This window comes from Choristoneura fumiferana, chromosome 8 (genome assembly GCF_025370935.1).
Source record: "Choristoneura fumiferana chromosome 8, NRCan_CFum_1, whole genome shotgun sequence".
Lineage (NCBI taxonomy): Eukaryota > Metazoa > Arthropoda > Insecta > Lepidoptera > Tortricidae > Choristoneura > Choristoneura fumiferana.
Window position 1 is genome coordinate 6939767 of NC_133479.1, and position 17238 is coordinate 6957004.

Sequence of the window (17238 nt, forward strand, 5' to 3'; positions counted from 1 at the left end):
ATTTAGATGATACATAAGCCAATTAAAATATAAAGAGCTTGAGCTGCTTTAAATTAACTTAACATTTAGAGCAGTATATCATTGAAGAATCTTCATTGTAAATAAGTAAGGGATGTTATTTAATCCATTTGTCAATCGTTTTTCTTTTAAGATTAACCATTTTAATAACACGGGAATGACTAAGAAAAACTCAAGCGACATAAATGTCATTTGTGACGTTGACGCGATTTATTTTATTTTAATATGGAGATGAAAGTCGCTTATCAAAGAGGTCAAATGTTAAAGAATTTTGTTACAAGGCGATAACAAGAAGAGTCGATTCAATAACATCGATAACTGGAATAGTCGATAAAACTTATGCTCAATCCCTTTGATGTTTGATTTTTGCTATGAGAAATTCCGCTCCTTGATCATTATATCACCATCTGCCTACGACATCAGCAAATATATTCACGAGGTGTCTTCCTCAAACCCGTCGAAATACCACGTTCTTATCACGTTATTGCTTGTGATGTGTTGTTTGTTATCTGTTTTATGTATTGCTTACTATTTCTGGTGTACAATAAAGCGTCATTGTATTGTATTGTTATTGTTCCATCTTGTTTAATTATACTGATTACTATTATAAGTATTGTACCAAATGTATTTTTGTTTCTTTTTTTGTACAGTCAGCAAAAATATATGAATATAGCCAAAGTGCCAAAAATATGTATACAGGACTTTATTACCTGAACATTAAGGTCGTGTATACATATTTTTTGCACTTTGGCTGTATTGATATCTTTGTTGCTGACTGTACAGTACAATACAGAGTTTACATACATAATGTGTAAGTTTTTACATCTGATGTTTTTACATCTGTAGGTAGCTGAAAGAATTCTCGTAACTGTTGTCGTTAAAAATGAGTTTGTCACCATGTGTCATTGTGTTTCTGCAAAATTATTTTTGGTATCCTCACCACGTGTGAACCGACGTATGACATTAAGGTTGTGTCAATGTCATTGCGCTGATAATTCTGCGTACAGCTATTACAATCTTTATTTCGTACATAAATAATTTTGTAACGAATTACAACACGTACAAGTTTTCTCACGATGTCTACCTTCAGCATATTATAGTTAAGGGGAAATTTCAAATGTCTCTAATTTCGCACAAAAAATCCGAAAAACTCGAGGTGCGGGCCCGGTCTCGAACCCACGACTCTTTGCTTGATAGGTCATGGGTCAAACAAAGCCAAGGCTACTACGACTACAAAGTTTTAAGCTGCATACTTTCTTAATTCAAGGTCTTCATTGGCTGTTGGAACTCGACTGAGCAAATTATCAACTACATGAAAAACAAAGGTTTTGAGATCAACACGGAGGGGTTTATTCGCCTCTGGGCAGAGTTCCACGCGCGTGCTCTTCTAGTTTGGGACCAGCAGTTGAAGGAAACTACGGGAGAAGACCCGCAACCCGTTATACTGTGGTCCTCTGAACTCACGCAGGCACACAGGATACAGAGATATCTGGATAAGGATAGGTAAGAATTGTTTTTGTAATTATTCCATTGAGAGTAATAGAAGCATGAGGCACTAGTGCAGCCAGCATCAATAGGCGATCGGCACAAACATTTTAAAATCTGTTTTCAAGCGGGTTGTGTGTGACAGTTTTGATTTTTGAATTCTTTAGTTTTTTTTCTTTAATATCGATTTTGATTGAATTATACAAGAGAGGTTACACTATGTGTGATTCATTGTTTTAATTTTTCTTTGTATCGTTTAATGAGTAGGTAAGGTAATAATTTTTTGGGTTTAGTGTTTTTCGTACGTAGTAACTGTTCTCTCTAACAAATAGACTTACACTTGCCCAAATGAATACACCGTTCTTCGAATGAAAGAATTACTAAGTAAACTTTACAATAACAATAACTAACATTACACATTGTTACTCATAATTATGCCGTATTCATAATTCATGTTGCTCGTGACCCTGGCGTGTACTTTGGTCTTGTTCGGCTCCGTAGATATTCTAATTAAAGCGTTGAACACTTCAAATTAGTGTTAATGTTTTTAACAGTTTCACGCATTATTTCGACATTACTCAAGTTTGCTTGGTACTTTAAAACGCGTTTCGTTTGTGAGTGCTCTTTTGTGCAAATGTTTTTGTAATTGTGCATTAAGTTAATTATGTCAACAAACTTAACCTGATTATTTTTTATTTAATATGTTAATTAAATAATAAAATATTTACCGTGATTAGCAGTTGCGTATTTAAATTAGTTATAATACGTTGTCAAGTACACATGTATGTATGTGTGGGTTCACGGTGGATGCAAGCCGCTGCCAACCGAAGAACTGCATGGTCTATGGGGGCGGTCCACGTCCAACAGTGGACGTTCTACGGCTGAGATGATGACGTTTTCATGTTCCTTAAACCCGCTAAAAGACCAGCCGTCAGACCAGTTAGATTCCATTCTCTCTTTATCTTCAACCACTACCTGCTATGCCTCTAAATGCTGACGTCTTTTCTAATGCACGCCATTCCATTCGGTCTCTCGGCTTGTCCACATTTTTAAGTCTCGTTCTTGATAATATATCTCATCTTTTGCATATTTTCTTTAGATACGTTATTCAAGTATGGGAGCCCGTAGAGAGCCCCCTGCTCATCCAGCTCCTCAGACTGGGGTACCAGGTCATATCTGTTCCAAAGAACGTTTGGTATCTGGATCACGGCTTCTGGGGCAACACCAGATTTGCTAACTGGCGGCGAATGTACGCTCACACCCTGCCCAGCGACGTTGGCGTGTTGGGTGGAGAAGTAGCTATGTGGACGGAGTATGTGGACTCATTCGTTTTAGGTAAGTTTTTATAAACCGTGAACCAAATTAATAGAGCTTAGCTGTTAAATTTTCCCGCATCTGAAATGAAAAGCAGTGTTTAAAACTAAACTCGTCTGTAAAACCTTTAACCCTCGAGTTAACTACTTGTACTATTAGGTAACTTATTCGGTGAATTAACTATCAACCCTCGTCTGTGGCTCGGGTGGATGTAAACGTCTCGGACAAAGTGCCACATTTAACTTTTTATGCAGTTGTGCTATTGATGCGCCTTGATGAGGACATTAATTGTTGTATATTGATACGATATCGTAGTTATACTTGGCTAGAGTAAATAGGATGTTACTGATCCAGTGAGATATGTAGCTACATACTAAGTCTTATCAAAATCTGTCTATCTGTTTTAGTGTCTGTGTCTGTGTATTGTTGTATGGGAGACAGAACTGGTAAACGATCATGATGTTGTAGATACGCGAGTGTGGCCGCGCGCTGCGGCCGTGGGCGAGCGTCTGTGGTCGGACCCACTGTCGGGCGCGGGCGCCGCCGAGCCGCGGCTGCACCGGATGCGCGCGCGGCTGGCGGCGCGCGGCCTGCGCCCCGACGCCATGTCGCCCGCCTGGTGCGCGCAACACGACCAACATTGCCTTTGAGACACAGGTCTTTTTCCACCAATCTTAGCGGTAAGAGGTCCCGACTCACCGTTACTGCTAAGAACCCCGCAGACTACACACTTTTCCTTTCTAAGGAGTCCTAGTAAGGAGTCAGATTTAGTAGCTAGCTACCACATAGGAATGATTTTCTCATCTTGTAGCCACTTTCGGTAGTTAACTATCAATGCATGAGAACTGTGCTTTTCCATCTTGTAGCTGGCTACCAAATGGGACTGTTCTTTCCCATCTTGTAGTTAGTCAACATATTGGAAACGATTTGCCCCATCTCGTAGTCATATTTGGTAGCTAGCTACGAAATGGGAATCGTGCCTTCCCATCTTGTAGCTAGCTAACAAAAACGGGAACAATTTTACCATGTCATAGACAGACTAGGTAGGCAACTACGAAATGGGAATTTTGCTTTCGAATCTGAAATAGTTTTCCGATTTCGTAGCTAGATAACAAATCGGGTTCGAGATAGGAAAAATATTCACGTTTCGTAGTCAGTTTCGAATCTGGAATTATTTTCCAACTTCGAAGCTAACACCTAGGCTTATAGGCTTCGAGATGGAACTAAAGGAAACTTTTCAACGGCCGATAATTTAGTTAGGTTTTAATTAATGAAAATATAAATATACAAATAAACATTTAAAATAATATCGATCGGCTGATAAATAAATTTCAAGAATTGTGAGATTCTTTTCAAACTGTCCGTAAACAATGTCCTCGCACAGAACCTTATAAGTAAACAGATTAAACTGTCGGCCGATAAAAAGTTTGTAGTTTGTGAAGAGCCCTGGATCGGGCTAAAAAGCCCGTCGTGTAAATGTTTAATCCGAGATGCATTGAGTTATAACTAGGCTCCAATCTAGTGTTCAAGAAACTGTAGCCTTTTATACCGTTTCAAAGTTACCTACCTACGAAGTCCTTTTTAGAGCTGGGCTGACGCAAGAGGCTTTAGAAGGCCATTTTAATAACCCCAAGCTTTACAAAAGTTTAAGCCTTTTAAAAAGGCTCAAAAACCTTTTTTAAAGTTTAAACCTGTTTTTAAGTTTTTATAAGGCTAAAATTGGTTTACTTTCTTGATCCAAAAAGAATGTCATATTCATATGAGCATAACGGCTAACATTACCTAAGGCTAGCTCGTCATTTTGATCGATACCGTCATTTTTAGGTATCTTGGCGAGATGAGCAGAGCCATTTCTTCCAAAGCTTGTATAAGCCAATACTGGGGCTGCGACTGCCTCCGTGTTCATCTTAACCTCGTTTTAAGTTCCTTGCACAAAATGACACTTTTTGTCACCAAAACATTACAAACATATTCTTTGCTATGATTATTATAGTTAATTAATTGAGAAATGTGTGGCCTCACCTTTTCAGGTATTGGTATGAAATAATGTTTGTCCTTTTGAAAAATAATCCAAAACCGTCTCAGATAAAAATAGGTAGTTACAGTCAATCAATTTGATTCCAAGGTCATCACATAACTTTGTCATTGTGCCATGTTACAACATTCGCTAAGCATTAATATAGGAAAGTAAAATTATTTACTGTGATAAGGTTCTATGCTAGCCCAGGAATCAAATTGGTTGGTCATTTTTACAACTAAGTTCTACGTAGCTCGATGCGCTCCGCCTTTAACCACTTGTGAGGGGGGGGAGTAATGGGGGTCGTAACCCGTCGCTTATAACTTGCCATTGCCATAGTTATGGAAAACTACAGCTGTGAAGGTATTTTATCCAAATGAACCTCCACCCCTCAACCCTATATTATAAGCTACGATTGCACTTGTTTATTTTAGTTTCTAAAATAAATTGTTTTTCGCTGAAATATGATATTACTGAGTAAAAATTTAGGCAAAACAATTTTAATTTGGTGTCTTTTAAAGATACCTAAAGAGTGACATTTTAAATTAAAGATTTGTTTATAATAGCACAATAATTGTTAATGCTGTTAATTTTAAATAACCATTATTTTTACTTTTTACTACAACGAGAACACGTGGAAACCTCAAAAATAAAAAGCTGGACTATTTAGTAATCAAACCCAAATCCTTGATATCCGTAGGCTCCGTAGCGTGTTTTTTACAAATGATTTAAACGAATTTTCATTGCAAGCTCCATCTATGTGAATATTACTGTACTAGGAACACTGCCATTGCTCAAGCAGAAACGTACCGTCGGTGTATAGCGCGCCATGGTCGCGCGAGGACTTTCCGCGCGAGATGGAGATGTCGTTGCCCGAACGTAAAACCCACGTAAAACCGTCAGATCATGAAACTAGGAATTTCATGAATCGACATAAAGAGGTCCGATATTCCCTTGGACTTATTGTGTAAATTCTATCGCACGTTTATGGGCGGACGTCGCAGTTTTAAACCCAAAGGAGGGTGGGCTAATTGGCCCTTATAACCAATACGGACAAGCGATACTGTGGCAGATAGTCCCAAATTTTTGTCTGAAATTTTATCGCTAAGTACATAAAAGTAGTGCGAGTTGAAACGTGACTATGGTTTTTCGATGCTACTTCAGTTCTTGTGTCACAGTCGCAGGTTCATGAAGGTTTTGTAATTGATGATTTCGTGTCATGATATTTAACTTTTTATTTGTTTTTTTAAGTTACTTACCTATTTTTCCATAACTTTTTTACAAAGAGATTTGACAACTCTCCCCATACAAGAAATTGGACTATATAAAAAATATACTACGCTTATTCTTATTGATTCCATGGCGTCTCCATACACATCTGGAAATCGGCTTTTGGGGCTCGAATAACAGGATAATTATTTAAGAGAAAAAAAAATCTCGAATAGTTTGCTATCGAAAAAGTAGTCCCGCTTTTTATAGCTACCTGCTCAAAATCAAAAATCCCGCTATGGCCGAAAAATAATCCAGCCACGCTACCTGTAATAAGAAATTAAGTAGTCAGTAGTCGGGGGCTTAGGTATCGCGTAGGAATATGAAAGAAGCGTGTTCTCCAACAATAATCAAAACGATTTCAATTAATGTTATTTGTACTTTTTTCCCTATCTAAGTTGTAACGAAGCTGTTACTATGTTTTTTGCATATTACTTGCGATGTGACAAATAACTATTAGTTTTTTGTTATTATTGAGTCGAGTGCCAGTTTTAAACTGTTGAGCACATATTTATGTTACTAATAATTATAAAGTATTCTTCTTCATAATTTTTAATTAGGTACTTACTTACTTATATTTTCTACAATCAAATCTAGAAGAATCTGTTCTCTTAACTAATTCAGTTTATTTTCTAAAAAATACTGTAGATACTTACCAAATTGAAAATGAACCACAATGAAATACTTTTCAGAACATATAAGTAACAAAATACCGCCAACTTTAGCATAATCCTCAATGAACAACGAACTATCGTGTAACTGATTTATAAAATAAAATGTACTTTACCTCTTGCAAAAAAAAAACAAGATTTTCTGGCCGGTTTTCGAGCCTAGCCACCCTATACGTGAGTGATCTTTTATTTCTTTGCCTGGGCACGTACATACCACATGGTATATTAAATATACAGAGGACTTTTCGAGTTATAATTGGTTTGCATAAATATAGGACTAAGTACGTATTATACACAATGTTATTTTATTAGAAAAGTGCATCTATTGTAGCAATGCAAAATAGGACTAGTAAATAACTTGGTGCTTAAAAATACTTCCAACTACCTTATTATAATAGCATTATAGGTAATTATAATGGACATAAAGCACTCATGACGGGAGTTGTCTTTTGTGTAGCTTTGCACAAGATTTTTTCTGTCATTTTTGTAGGAGGTGATGAATACACATAGCACACGTTTACACTCGTTTTTTTTTCAACTGTCTATAAACTCAGTTATAATTACGAAGACTGCCAAGATGTATTGCGACCAAGAGTAAAAAGAGAAGAACACGTTTTGGTCTTTGGTAGAGTCAGTTTATGATGATCCCTGTGATACAATGGTAGCTTTTAAGAAACAATTTAAAAAAAAAAATATCCCATAATTTCATTTGAACATTCCTACGTAGCTTAGCGATTATTTTTGTCATATGCTCATGCCATACTCTGTTCTCTTGATCTAAACTCACCTTACACTAATACGAAACTCGCAAACAAACGATTTACATGAACAAGGTAGTCATTGCCCCTGTTATTTTTAAACGGAGGAGCAAAACGCGTCATCTGTCATAAGTGCTTCATGATTTTGGGTCATGCGTAGGCGACAGCGTGGTATTTGTTGACATACAGTTAAAGAAATTGAGTCGCGTACCAGGGTGGAACCTTGGTGATAATGATGTCATATCGGCATTCCCTACATCTGCCAAAGAAATCATAGCGTAATTGATTATGATAAGGTCCACCCTGATACGCGTTTCAGTTTCTCGACTGTACAGTCAGTTGCAGAGAAGCGGTAAGTATGGATACCGCCGTTACAGGGGTACCTTTTCTCTGCAGCTGACTGTACCTAATGTAATGATTGTTTTGTATAATATAAGTACCTACTGTGCGGACTGAATTTAAAATTAAGTAGACTACCTATTAAATTGGTCTGAATTTTATTCAATGTGATATTGTTATTTGTAATAGAGACTATAAATAAGAATAAAATACAGCGTTACTTTATAATTTCTTGTTTTATTGGACCTACTCAGTTTACAATTATCTACTAAACACTTAACTAGGTATCATTCGTTTAGCTTTCACTTGTTGCTATGGTTAACTGTGGAGTTTCTTTTGATATTCTGTATTCATTGTATCGTAGATTAAAATATTTACAAATACATTGCTGCACCATTTCAAAAAATCAAATGTGAAACTTATTTATACACGAAAAATTGCTCATTTGATTGAAATGACTCAAAAAAGGACTAGGTACAGTCAGCAGCAGAAGTGGATGAGGTTACGGTGTTCAAAATGATCTATATACACGACTCTACTGCCGAGGTAATAAGAGATTATTTGGATGATATAAAGCACCACAGCTGCTCATCCACTTCTGCTGCAAACTGTACTTATCGGGACATACAACGCCGTCACAGGGTTGCCTAGCAAAATCTTGCTACTAAATATTGTTGATATTAAGTACAGTGAGATCGTGAGATCTTACACTAAGTACCTACAGATCACAGATCTAATGATACTGTTTTTCCATCGTATTTTGTCGGGTAAGTTCGTATTTATCTTGCTTCCTCAATTAGCTTCAGTAAACTTTAGTTGACAAAGCAAAATAGATATGAACTTTTCCGACAAAATACAATCGTTTAGGCACGAGAGATCCATTTCTTAAAACAACAAAATCCTAGAAGATCTACTCTCATAATACTTATATGTCTAATGCAACGTTAATAAAATCCGCAATGTCATTACTAATTATCCATGATGTTACAGGAATGTGCATGGAACGTTTTAAAAAATGGATATTTTAGGATAAGGGTATATAAAAAAGTAACGTTATGGGAATCAGATGTTCTAGGAAAAACGTATATTTAGATAAATTGGCGTTTTGGGAAATTTATCTAATAGGGAAATTGTTTTTTTGTTTAATGGGTGTTCTGGGAAACACTGATTCTAAGCCCAAAGGATATTTTAGGAAACGGATCTCTTGTGACTAAAGCAATACGATGGCAAAGCATTAAGCACTGCATCTGTAAGATGTTGTGAAACTTAATCATGGCAGGAAATGAAAATGACTCTTCTCAAATCTGAATGCTAAGGTGATTAAAAATTTGGTGCAATAATTTTCCAAATTAAACAGAAACAAATACCTATCTATATTTTGAGACGCTGTTTGTTTTCTATGCCATTTTGAAATGATTTATCGATGCGATGTATAAGCTGTACTATTAATTACTAACTCATTGGCTATATACTATATACATACATTTAATACAAATTTAATATTATTGACTAGAATCACAATGAACATTCATTCTTATCGCTTCTACTTCAACTGAAAAAAACGCCCCTCTTTGCTCGTGGTACAGTTGGCTAGGTCCGGTTGACCGGACTATGGTTTTTTTTTTAACAGTGTTACAGTTGACTGGACCATTTCTTTTTCTGTGAACCCGTGGTATAGTTGACCGGACCAGTTTTAATTTTTTTGTGACTATAGTAAAATTGTGAACGGAATGTACAGTTAAAATGAAAAGTGTTAAAGACTATTTATTGCACAAAATCAGTTAATATAACAATTTTTTTTATAATACTCTGGTGCACGCGGCAAAATTCTCTTATTTTATATCAGTGCAGAAAGACATAGACAAATATAATCAGTAAGTGTCACTTGAACTAAGAGGTGATATAGGTAGTACAATTAAATGTAAAAGTGTTCCATCATCTATTAATTATGACTGTACCTGAGAAAAATACTTTTCGATAGTACAGTTAGGAGTACCAGTGAAAAAAGTATTTCTTCCATATTCCGGTCAACGGTACCAAGTAAATATGTTTTACCCTCTGTCCGGTCAAGTGACCCAGCCAACTGTACCACGGGCAAAGAGGGAAAAACGCATCGACATTAGGTAGGTACACACTAATTTTTGTTTTGATGATTTACAGATCTATTTACAAGTATCCACTTCCTCATTGAAGCAAGGTACCGGATACGATCAAGACTTATTGAAAACTTTGGAATTTGCATTATATTTCTCTACACCATATTGCTAATTCAATGCGAATATAACAACTCCGAACTTTTTACACATTATTTCTGCTAAGATTACTAACATGACTAGCATTTTTCTCAGCACCAAGACTTAGATCATTTGGGACTAGATCATTCAGAACTGTGTCACTTCTGAAGATGCTTGTGGCTATTCTATTGGCCAGCCGTTCGGATTCTCTCAAATCATCGTCTTTCGACGAGTGTGAAGTCAAATCTATTTCAGCATCGCTGTCACTTTCACTCTCTTTTATTTCGTGCCTTTGGGAACGATATGCTAAGTTCTGTGGTTCGTCCAAGTCCTGAACTGCAGCACACGGGCAGTTCTTCGACGTCATTACTCTAAGATCTGTGGGTACATTCTCATTTTCAATTGATTGTGGCATGAGTAAAGGCGGGAAAGGGAATGACGTTTGTTGTTGTAGCATTCTTTCATCGTTTGCATATGGTATGGGAGGAGGTGGGATTTCGTGCATGGGTGGCATGGAAGGCATGGCTTCAGGCATGCTAGTGTTGTGATGGTAGTCTTGACGGGGTGATTTCATTTCTGGGTTGTCGCTTAGAGGCGGGTCCGGGGAATCCTTGCCGGACGGAGAATCTGGGCCTTCTGGTGACGAGTCCGGTGGTTTTGTGTGACCTGTGGAATGATACGGTTTTGATCATTTTGTGACTCGGCTGCGCCTCGTTTCATAAAACCACACTCGTGTTTTAAGGACCCCTATTACGTAACAATTGCATAAACTACTATTATGTCCAGGCAATAACAGCGAAAAAGATGTCGATCGGCTCGGCCGACGCGAAACGATGTTTACCGACGGGAAGACGTCTTTTTCGCTCTTATTGCGTGGACATAAAGCGTTTTTTGGTCGTCTAAAGCCGTTTCCGCGTCGATAGATTAGACTAGATTAGATTAATTAGGAGACCCTTAAGCTGGAAACCTACTGACAGCGGTGAAGGAGCAATGCGGCGCGGCGCGGAGGCGGTACCGGTTGGAATATTCGAGCTAACATTAAAGAGTTCACATAGAATACCGCGCCACGCTTATTTCCCGCGCAGTTTTCTGTGTGGACTCTTTCATGTTAGCTCGAATACTGGTACCGCCTCTGCGCCTCGTCGCACCGCTCCGCCACCGCCGTCAGTGGGTTTCAAGCTTAGTCAGTCACTGTCTTGATCATAAAGTAGCGAACCGGGCATGAGCTGTTGGGAGCCCAGGCCGAGGCAGCGCATGCGCCAGGCATCCTGCAGCAACTGCAACCGCGCCTGTTTGCGCCACTTGGCGCGCCGATTCTGGAACCACACCTAAACAAACGAGAAAAAAGTTGCTGTAAAAATTTCAATTTAGTACAAACTTTTTTTGCTGATTGTACTTTTTCTTGGCTGTATTTTTTGCATTTTTTAGTTCATTTTTTTTGAACTTGTACGCTAGTCAAAAGAAAATAAGGACCACTTTTTGAGTTTTATCGGTAAAATAGAATCAAAAACGTGCTTGCGTTAATATCTAAATAATTAATATTTAAAAAATTCTGGAACCACACCTGGGCCATTCTCTTATAAGTTGTTCCCAAACTTTTCTTCTGGGATTTTGAATTTTTTATGTTATATCTACTCGGAATCAGGAGTACTATCGATTTTAATAGGTGAAAAAAAGTGTCCAAAAATTTTGTATTCCATTCTGTTACCTTTCCCATATACACTTGTATGAGAGTAACGGAACGGAATTACAAAAAATATATGTAAATTTTGGGACACTTTTTTTCACCTATTAAAATCGATAGTACTCCTGATTGAGTTACTTTTAAGAGAGCTCGGCCCACCTGAGGCCGTATTGTGTAACGTTTCTGACGATCGCAATCGCAAACAAATGACGAGTCGGATAGCCAGCGTAAGATGAAACAAAATCACGGCACAATGAGGATTTCTTGACAGACGAAATATCGAGAGATGGCGTTACACTACTTCCGATTGGCTCGTTTTACAAACCGACTGAGATACTAGCGCCAACTATATTAGCCCTGTCACAGAAAGCTCGAGAATAAACATTGAAATTTGTATTTTTCATAGATAATATTTACCTAGATATTATGGATCTGTAAAGCTGTGGTGACCTAGTGCTTGTGGTTTGAGCTACGCCTCTCAAGCAGGGATATCGTTATTTGAAACCCCGACTCGCATAACTGAGCTTTTCGAAATGTGTGTGTTAAATGACATTAGAAATCTACCACGACCTTTATAGCGAAAAAAAAACATCGTGAGAAAGCCTGCACAAACCTGCGAAGTAATTTCCTAATTCGCACTCAACCCACGTAGAAACCACGGCTCAAACCCCTCTCCTTCTGAGAGGAGGCATGTGTGGTCGGGATGATGATGATGGATGATGATATGGATCTGTATTTAGATAATTATTACTACTAAACTTAGGTCCCGCGAGCCCGACCCACCCGTCGGGGAAGATAATTATCTATCTGTACTTAGATATGAAAAATACGAGAATATTTGTTGTCGGAGTCTTGGATCCTTTCCTTACTAATGTTAAAGCACAGAATAAGTAATAGTACAAGGTTAAAGTAGAGTAACTTTGTCGGTCTGTTATCTCTTCACGCATCCATCCATCCATCTATTGAACCGATTTAGATGAAATTTGATAAGAACATAAAATAGTTTTTATCACGAACTCTGGTAAGGAGATATTTTTTTTATCACGAAAATTACACAGTTCATGTGGGTGCGATAGCGAAAAACTAATTCTTGACAGACGGAGTAACGGGCAAAAGCTAGTATTTAATCATTTTTACTTTTGAGAACACAGAACGCAACGCAAAGCTTAAACCGCTGGAGCGAGACTTATAACTTGGAGGATTTTCCGAAATTTCCACGAAATAGAGAGTTGCCAGTTTAGTCACGAAGGCAAAGCGCGTTTTAGTTCACTGTTTCTTTAACATTCATTTTGAGACCGGTGAATAATTTTTAGCATTCCGCGCTTCTTCTTTCTATGGCAATCCTTATTAGCGTAAAAAGCATCGTATAGAGATTGTAAGTAATAACTACTTTAGAATTTATTACCTATTTTGTACGGTAAACGATGCACGTCATCTCGTAAATCCTTTTATGGGTGGAGATAAAGTTGGACCAGTGCCCTTAGTGTAAGTTTTCGGTTACAAAATACGTCTCGATCGCGTTCGCGTTAAAATCTCATTTTGTATGGAAACACGAACAGCGCCTCTAGCGGAACGTTTGCGATGTTCGTGTTTCCATACAAATTGAGATTTTACGCGAACGCGATCGAGACGTATTTTGTAACCGAAAACTTACACTAGGGGTACAGTTACCGGAAAAGTTCACAATGGAAAACTTTTATTATTAAGTACTTATAGGCTAGTGTTAGTTAGAGTACAGTGAGAGTAAGATTACAGAAAATATTGCATGGACACGTATTTTGACATTTAACAAAAAATGCTATATCTATAGCAAGTTTAAATTCAGCGAGACGTCACGCTGTGCGACACTTTTTAGGCTTCCGGAGCCAAAATGGCAAAACGGAACCCTTATAGTTTCGCCATGTCAATCAGTCTGTCTGTCTGTCCGTCCGCGGCTTTTGCTCAGGGACTATCAATGCTAGAAAGCTGTAATTTTGCACGAATATATATGTAAACTATGCCGACAAAATGGTACATTAAAAACATGTAAAAAAAATTTTTTAGGGTACCTCCCATAGACGTAAAGTGGGGGTGTTTTTTTTTTTAATTTCAACAATCAGGACCCAATTTAACATCGTGACCTGCTGAAAAGTTTCCAGTTATGCGTCTCGACTGTTGAATATAATACGTAATATTATGCTTTTTTCGCCGTCGTCATATTAAAATACTGTACACCTTACGTCATTCCGACAGTTACGACTAATTTAATGATACCTTCGTTGAAATCTGTCCAGCCCTATAGTCTAAGGTCCAGCCGTTTAGGCTACAGAGGGCGCCAACAAATATAGTAGGTACCTACATACATTAGTACATTACATAGATACGCTCGAAAAATATAAACCTCCTTGGGCAGTCGGGTAAAAACTAACAGCCATCAAAAAATCTTTAATTTCAATGTATATTTTTACAAAAAAGTATTATACAAAGAAAATTACACCGAAATGTGCTTCACGTTAGCCGGCTATATCTAAAACGACCAACAGTATTGTTATTGTACAAAATAAGTAAACAAACAAAATTGACAAACATTACATAACACTATTTAATTTTAAGTAATGAACACAACTTTGCTTAATTAATAAACTTCAAATTACTAATTTCAAGTCAATCACACAAAAAATAGGTATTTTTAGGAGATGAAATCAGACACGAAACGATACGGGGTGTACGAATGTGATCGAAGGGTCTAAAAGCCCTTTTGATCTTTTTGCGGCACAACCCTTGAGCCACCCTTGACACGAATAAGGGTACAATTTGTGCAATCAGGCCATTAGAATTTAAGGTACAGTTGATTTATTAAACGCGAATTAAATTGTACTAAATACTGGTACGTATACAGTCGAACAAATTGAATATGAACCACCTTTTAATAATCAATTTCACTATGATTTGCTTGACAGTAAGTATGAGATGTCAACATGACATTAGTAGCACAAAGGTTCCACCCTGGGGCATGATTCAATTTGTTCGACTGTACGTGCAGTCAACAGCAACAATATCTGACACAAAAAAGCGTGCATAAATATTCTGAACGATACGACTCTATTTATAGGGCCGGTAGGACTGACAGATATATTTGCACGCTTCGCGGTGGCAGATATTAATGCAGGTGACTGTCCATACCTACGTAATACGTACTAGGAGTTTTTTACCTACGAGTAAACAGTTTGTTAAATGGACTTGTAACATTAGGAATATCCAGTAAAAGAAAACCATTTATTTGCGTACCTCGTGGTGGCAATAATTTGGGTACGTCTTTCTTCTGCTTAGTAGAAAGACAAAAAATTTTTTTGACAAAGTTATCAAAGCCAAAATTAAGATTGTAATTGGTAATAAAAAAAATATATTTAGGTAAGCCGTTACGTTATGTATATCTAATACCTTTAAACGAGCATATATAACATACTTATCTAATACCTTTAAACGAGCAATTCTTGTATATATATAAATAATTAGGTATATATATTTCGGGGTTCTCAGAAACGGCTCCAACGATTTCAATGAGATTTGGTACGTAGGGGTTTTCGGGGATGATAAATCGATCTAGCTTGATCTTATTTCTGGGAAAACGCTTGTTATCGAGTTTTAGCCCGAGCGTAGCTCGGTCGCCCAGGTACTAATTATAAGCCGTGTTAGGCTAATGATTTGACTTATGGCTTCTCAATCAGCTGATCAAGTCAAATCTTGTCTTTTCGAAATTCACGTGTGAAATTATATTTGAACGTCGAGCTTTATGTGGAAGGAAAACATCGTGCGGAAACCTGCACTAACCTGCGAAGCATTTTAACAGTGTATGTTATGTGTTATTTAAAGGTCTTTCAACTTATTCCTTGTGAATAAAAGCAACGTATAACCCTAGGAAATAAGATTCAAATCGGCACCGAGTGCCTGGTTTGGACCTGCAAGAGAAATCGTGCAAGTCGCGTTACATTAAGAGGCCATAAAGCATTCTTGGCAACTAGCATGTTTGTTTTTAAAGAACTTTTTGTTTTATTCGACTGGATGGAAAACGAGCAAGTGGGTCTCCTGATGGTGAGAGATCACCACCGCCCATAAACATCTGCAACACCAGGGGTATTGCAGATGCGTTGCCAACGTAGAGGCCTAAGATGGGATACCTCAAGTGCCAGTAATTTCACCGGCTGTCTTACTCTCCACGCCGAAACACAACGTACAAGTACTGCTGCTTCACGGTAGGATTAGCGAGCAAGATGGTGGTAGCAATCCGGGTGGACCTCGCACAAGGTCCTACCACCTGCAAAACTACTATTACTGGTGTTCAAATTATTAACCTACCTGCACCCTAGCCTCCGAGAGGCTGATTCTCAGCGCCACCTCCTCCCTCAGGAAGACGTCAGGGTAGTGTGTCTTCTGGAACAGCGACTCCAGTTCACTTAGCTGCTGTGGCGTGAAAGTGGTTCGGTTGCGACGCTGCCGGCGTCTTCCAAACATATACTCGGTCAGCAAATCACCTGGCAATGGCGAGAGGTAAGGCCCTGCCATTGTAGTTTTTCAACTGACAAAGAGTAGTAGTAAAAGATTTTATTACATGTGGAGACTTTTTCGAATTCAATTGGAACACTTACGCGAAGTTTAAAACTGTTAAAAAACTTCGACCGTATTTCTAAACAGACTATAATAAAGTGCTCTATGTCGCGGATCGTGAAGCACTGTACGCATTTGAAAAAAATCCACTGTAAAAACCATTTAGACTCCACCCCTTAGCACTAAAACGGGGGTTGCAATTGGAGGAGCGCTTCAGGGGTTGCGAAATTCGACCAATCAGCGCACAGCTTCACGGGGGTAGTATTTGGTAGGTGTAGATTAAGTTATAGAGTTTTCTGTAAATACATTTTATATAAATGCGGTTAATTTTATGCTGGCAGTGTTAATGAGATATTGAAAGCGCCCGAGATTCTCATTACGAGCGAAGTTTTGTAGTTTCGGTTAGGTTAAAATATTTTAAGAATTTGTTGCACTTTTGAGTAATCTAGTAAAAGAAAAAAAAATCTAAAATAATTTATACCTAACAGTTAGATTGTAACTCTAATCTAGCTTTTTAGTATTATTTTATTAACATAGACAAATCATTCTTCAAAACTCATTTAAGCCATTTCGTTACTGGCATTCAATTTAATTTCAACAATTTTAGCCAGTTATTCTGAAAAAAAAAAACGATGTAGCTAAAGTGTCCTATAGGATCATGAAATAATTAATAAATGAACTAAAATAATTTCCTTGCTCACCCCGCGACCTTACGATAGCTAAGCTTATGCAAAATATGAAGTATGAAGTGTTACATTATTGTGGCAAGGGGTTTCGTCTCGATGTTTTAGAATGCATGGAGATAATTAGATACAACAGTATGGGGTCTATTATTAATGAGCAGGTAAATTTAGTTTCATCTCCC

General features: G+C 37.7%; 2 protein-coding genes across 2 annotated transcripts in view; one reads left to right on the forward strand and one right to left on the reverse strand.

The window, feature by feature from the left end:
- LOC141430253 (chitooligosaccharidolytic beta-N-acetylglucosaminidase-like) overlaps positions 1–8099 on the forward strand; it is a 29169-nt gene extending 21070 nt beyond the window's left edge. The window contains 3 exon segments of the mRNA XM_074090862.1: positions 1286–1521; positions 2603–2838; positions 3286–8099. Of these exon segments, the coding sequence (XP_073946963.1) occupies positions 1286–1521; positions 2603–2838; positions 3286–3467 (654 nt within the window). The 3' untranslated portion in view covers positions 3468–8099.
- On the reverse strand, positions 6270–16469 carry LOC141430254 (uncharacterized). Its single transcript, XM_074090863.1, has 3 exons — positions 16125–16469; positions 11322–11433; positions 6270–10771 (listed from the first exon to the last, which is right to left on the reverse strand). Exons 1-3 carry the CDS (start codon positions 16329–16331, stop codon positions 10170–10172), a joined length of 921 nt encoding a protein of 306 aa, XP_073946964.1. The 5' UTR covers positions 16332–16469; the 3' UTR covers positions 6270–10169.
- Between the last annotated feature and the right edge of the window lie 769 nt (positions 16470–17238).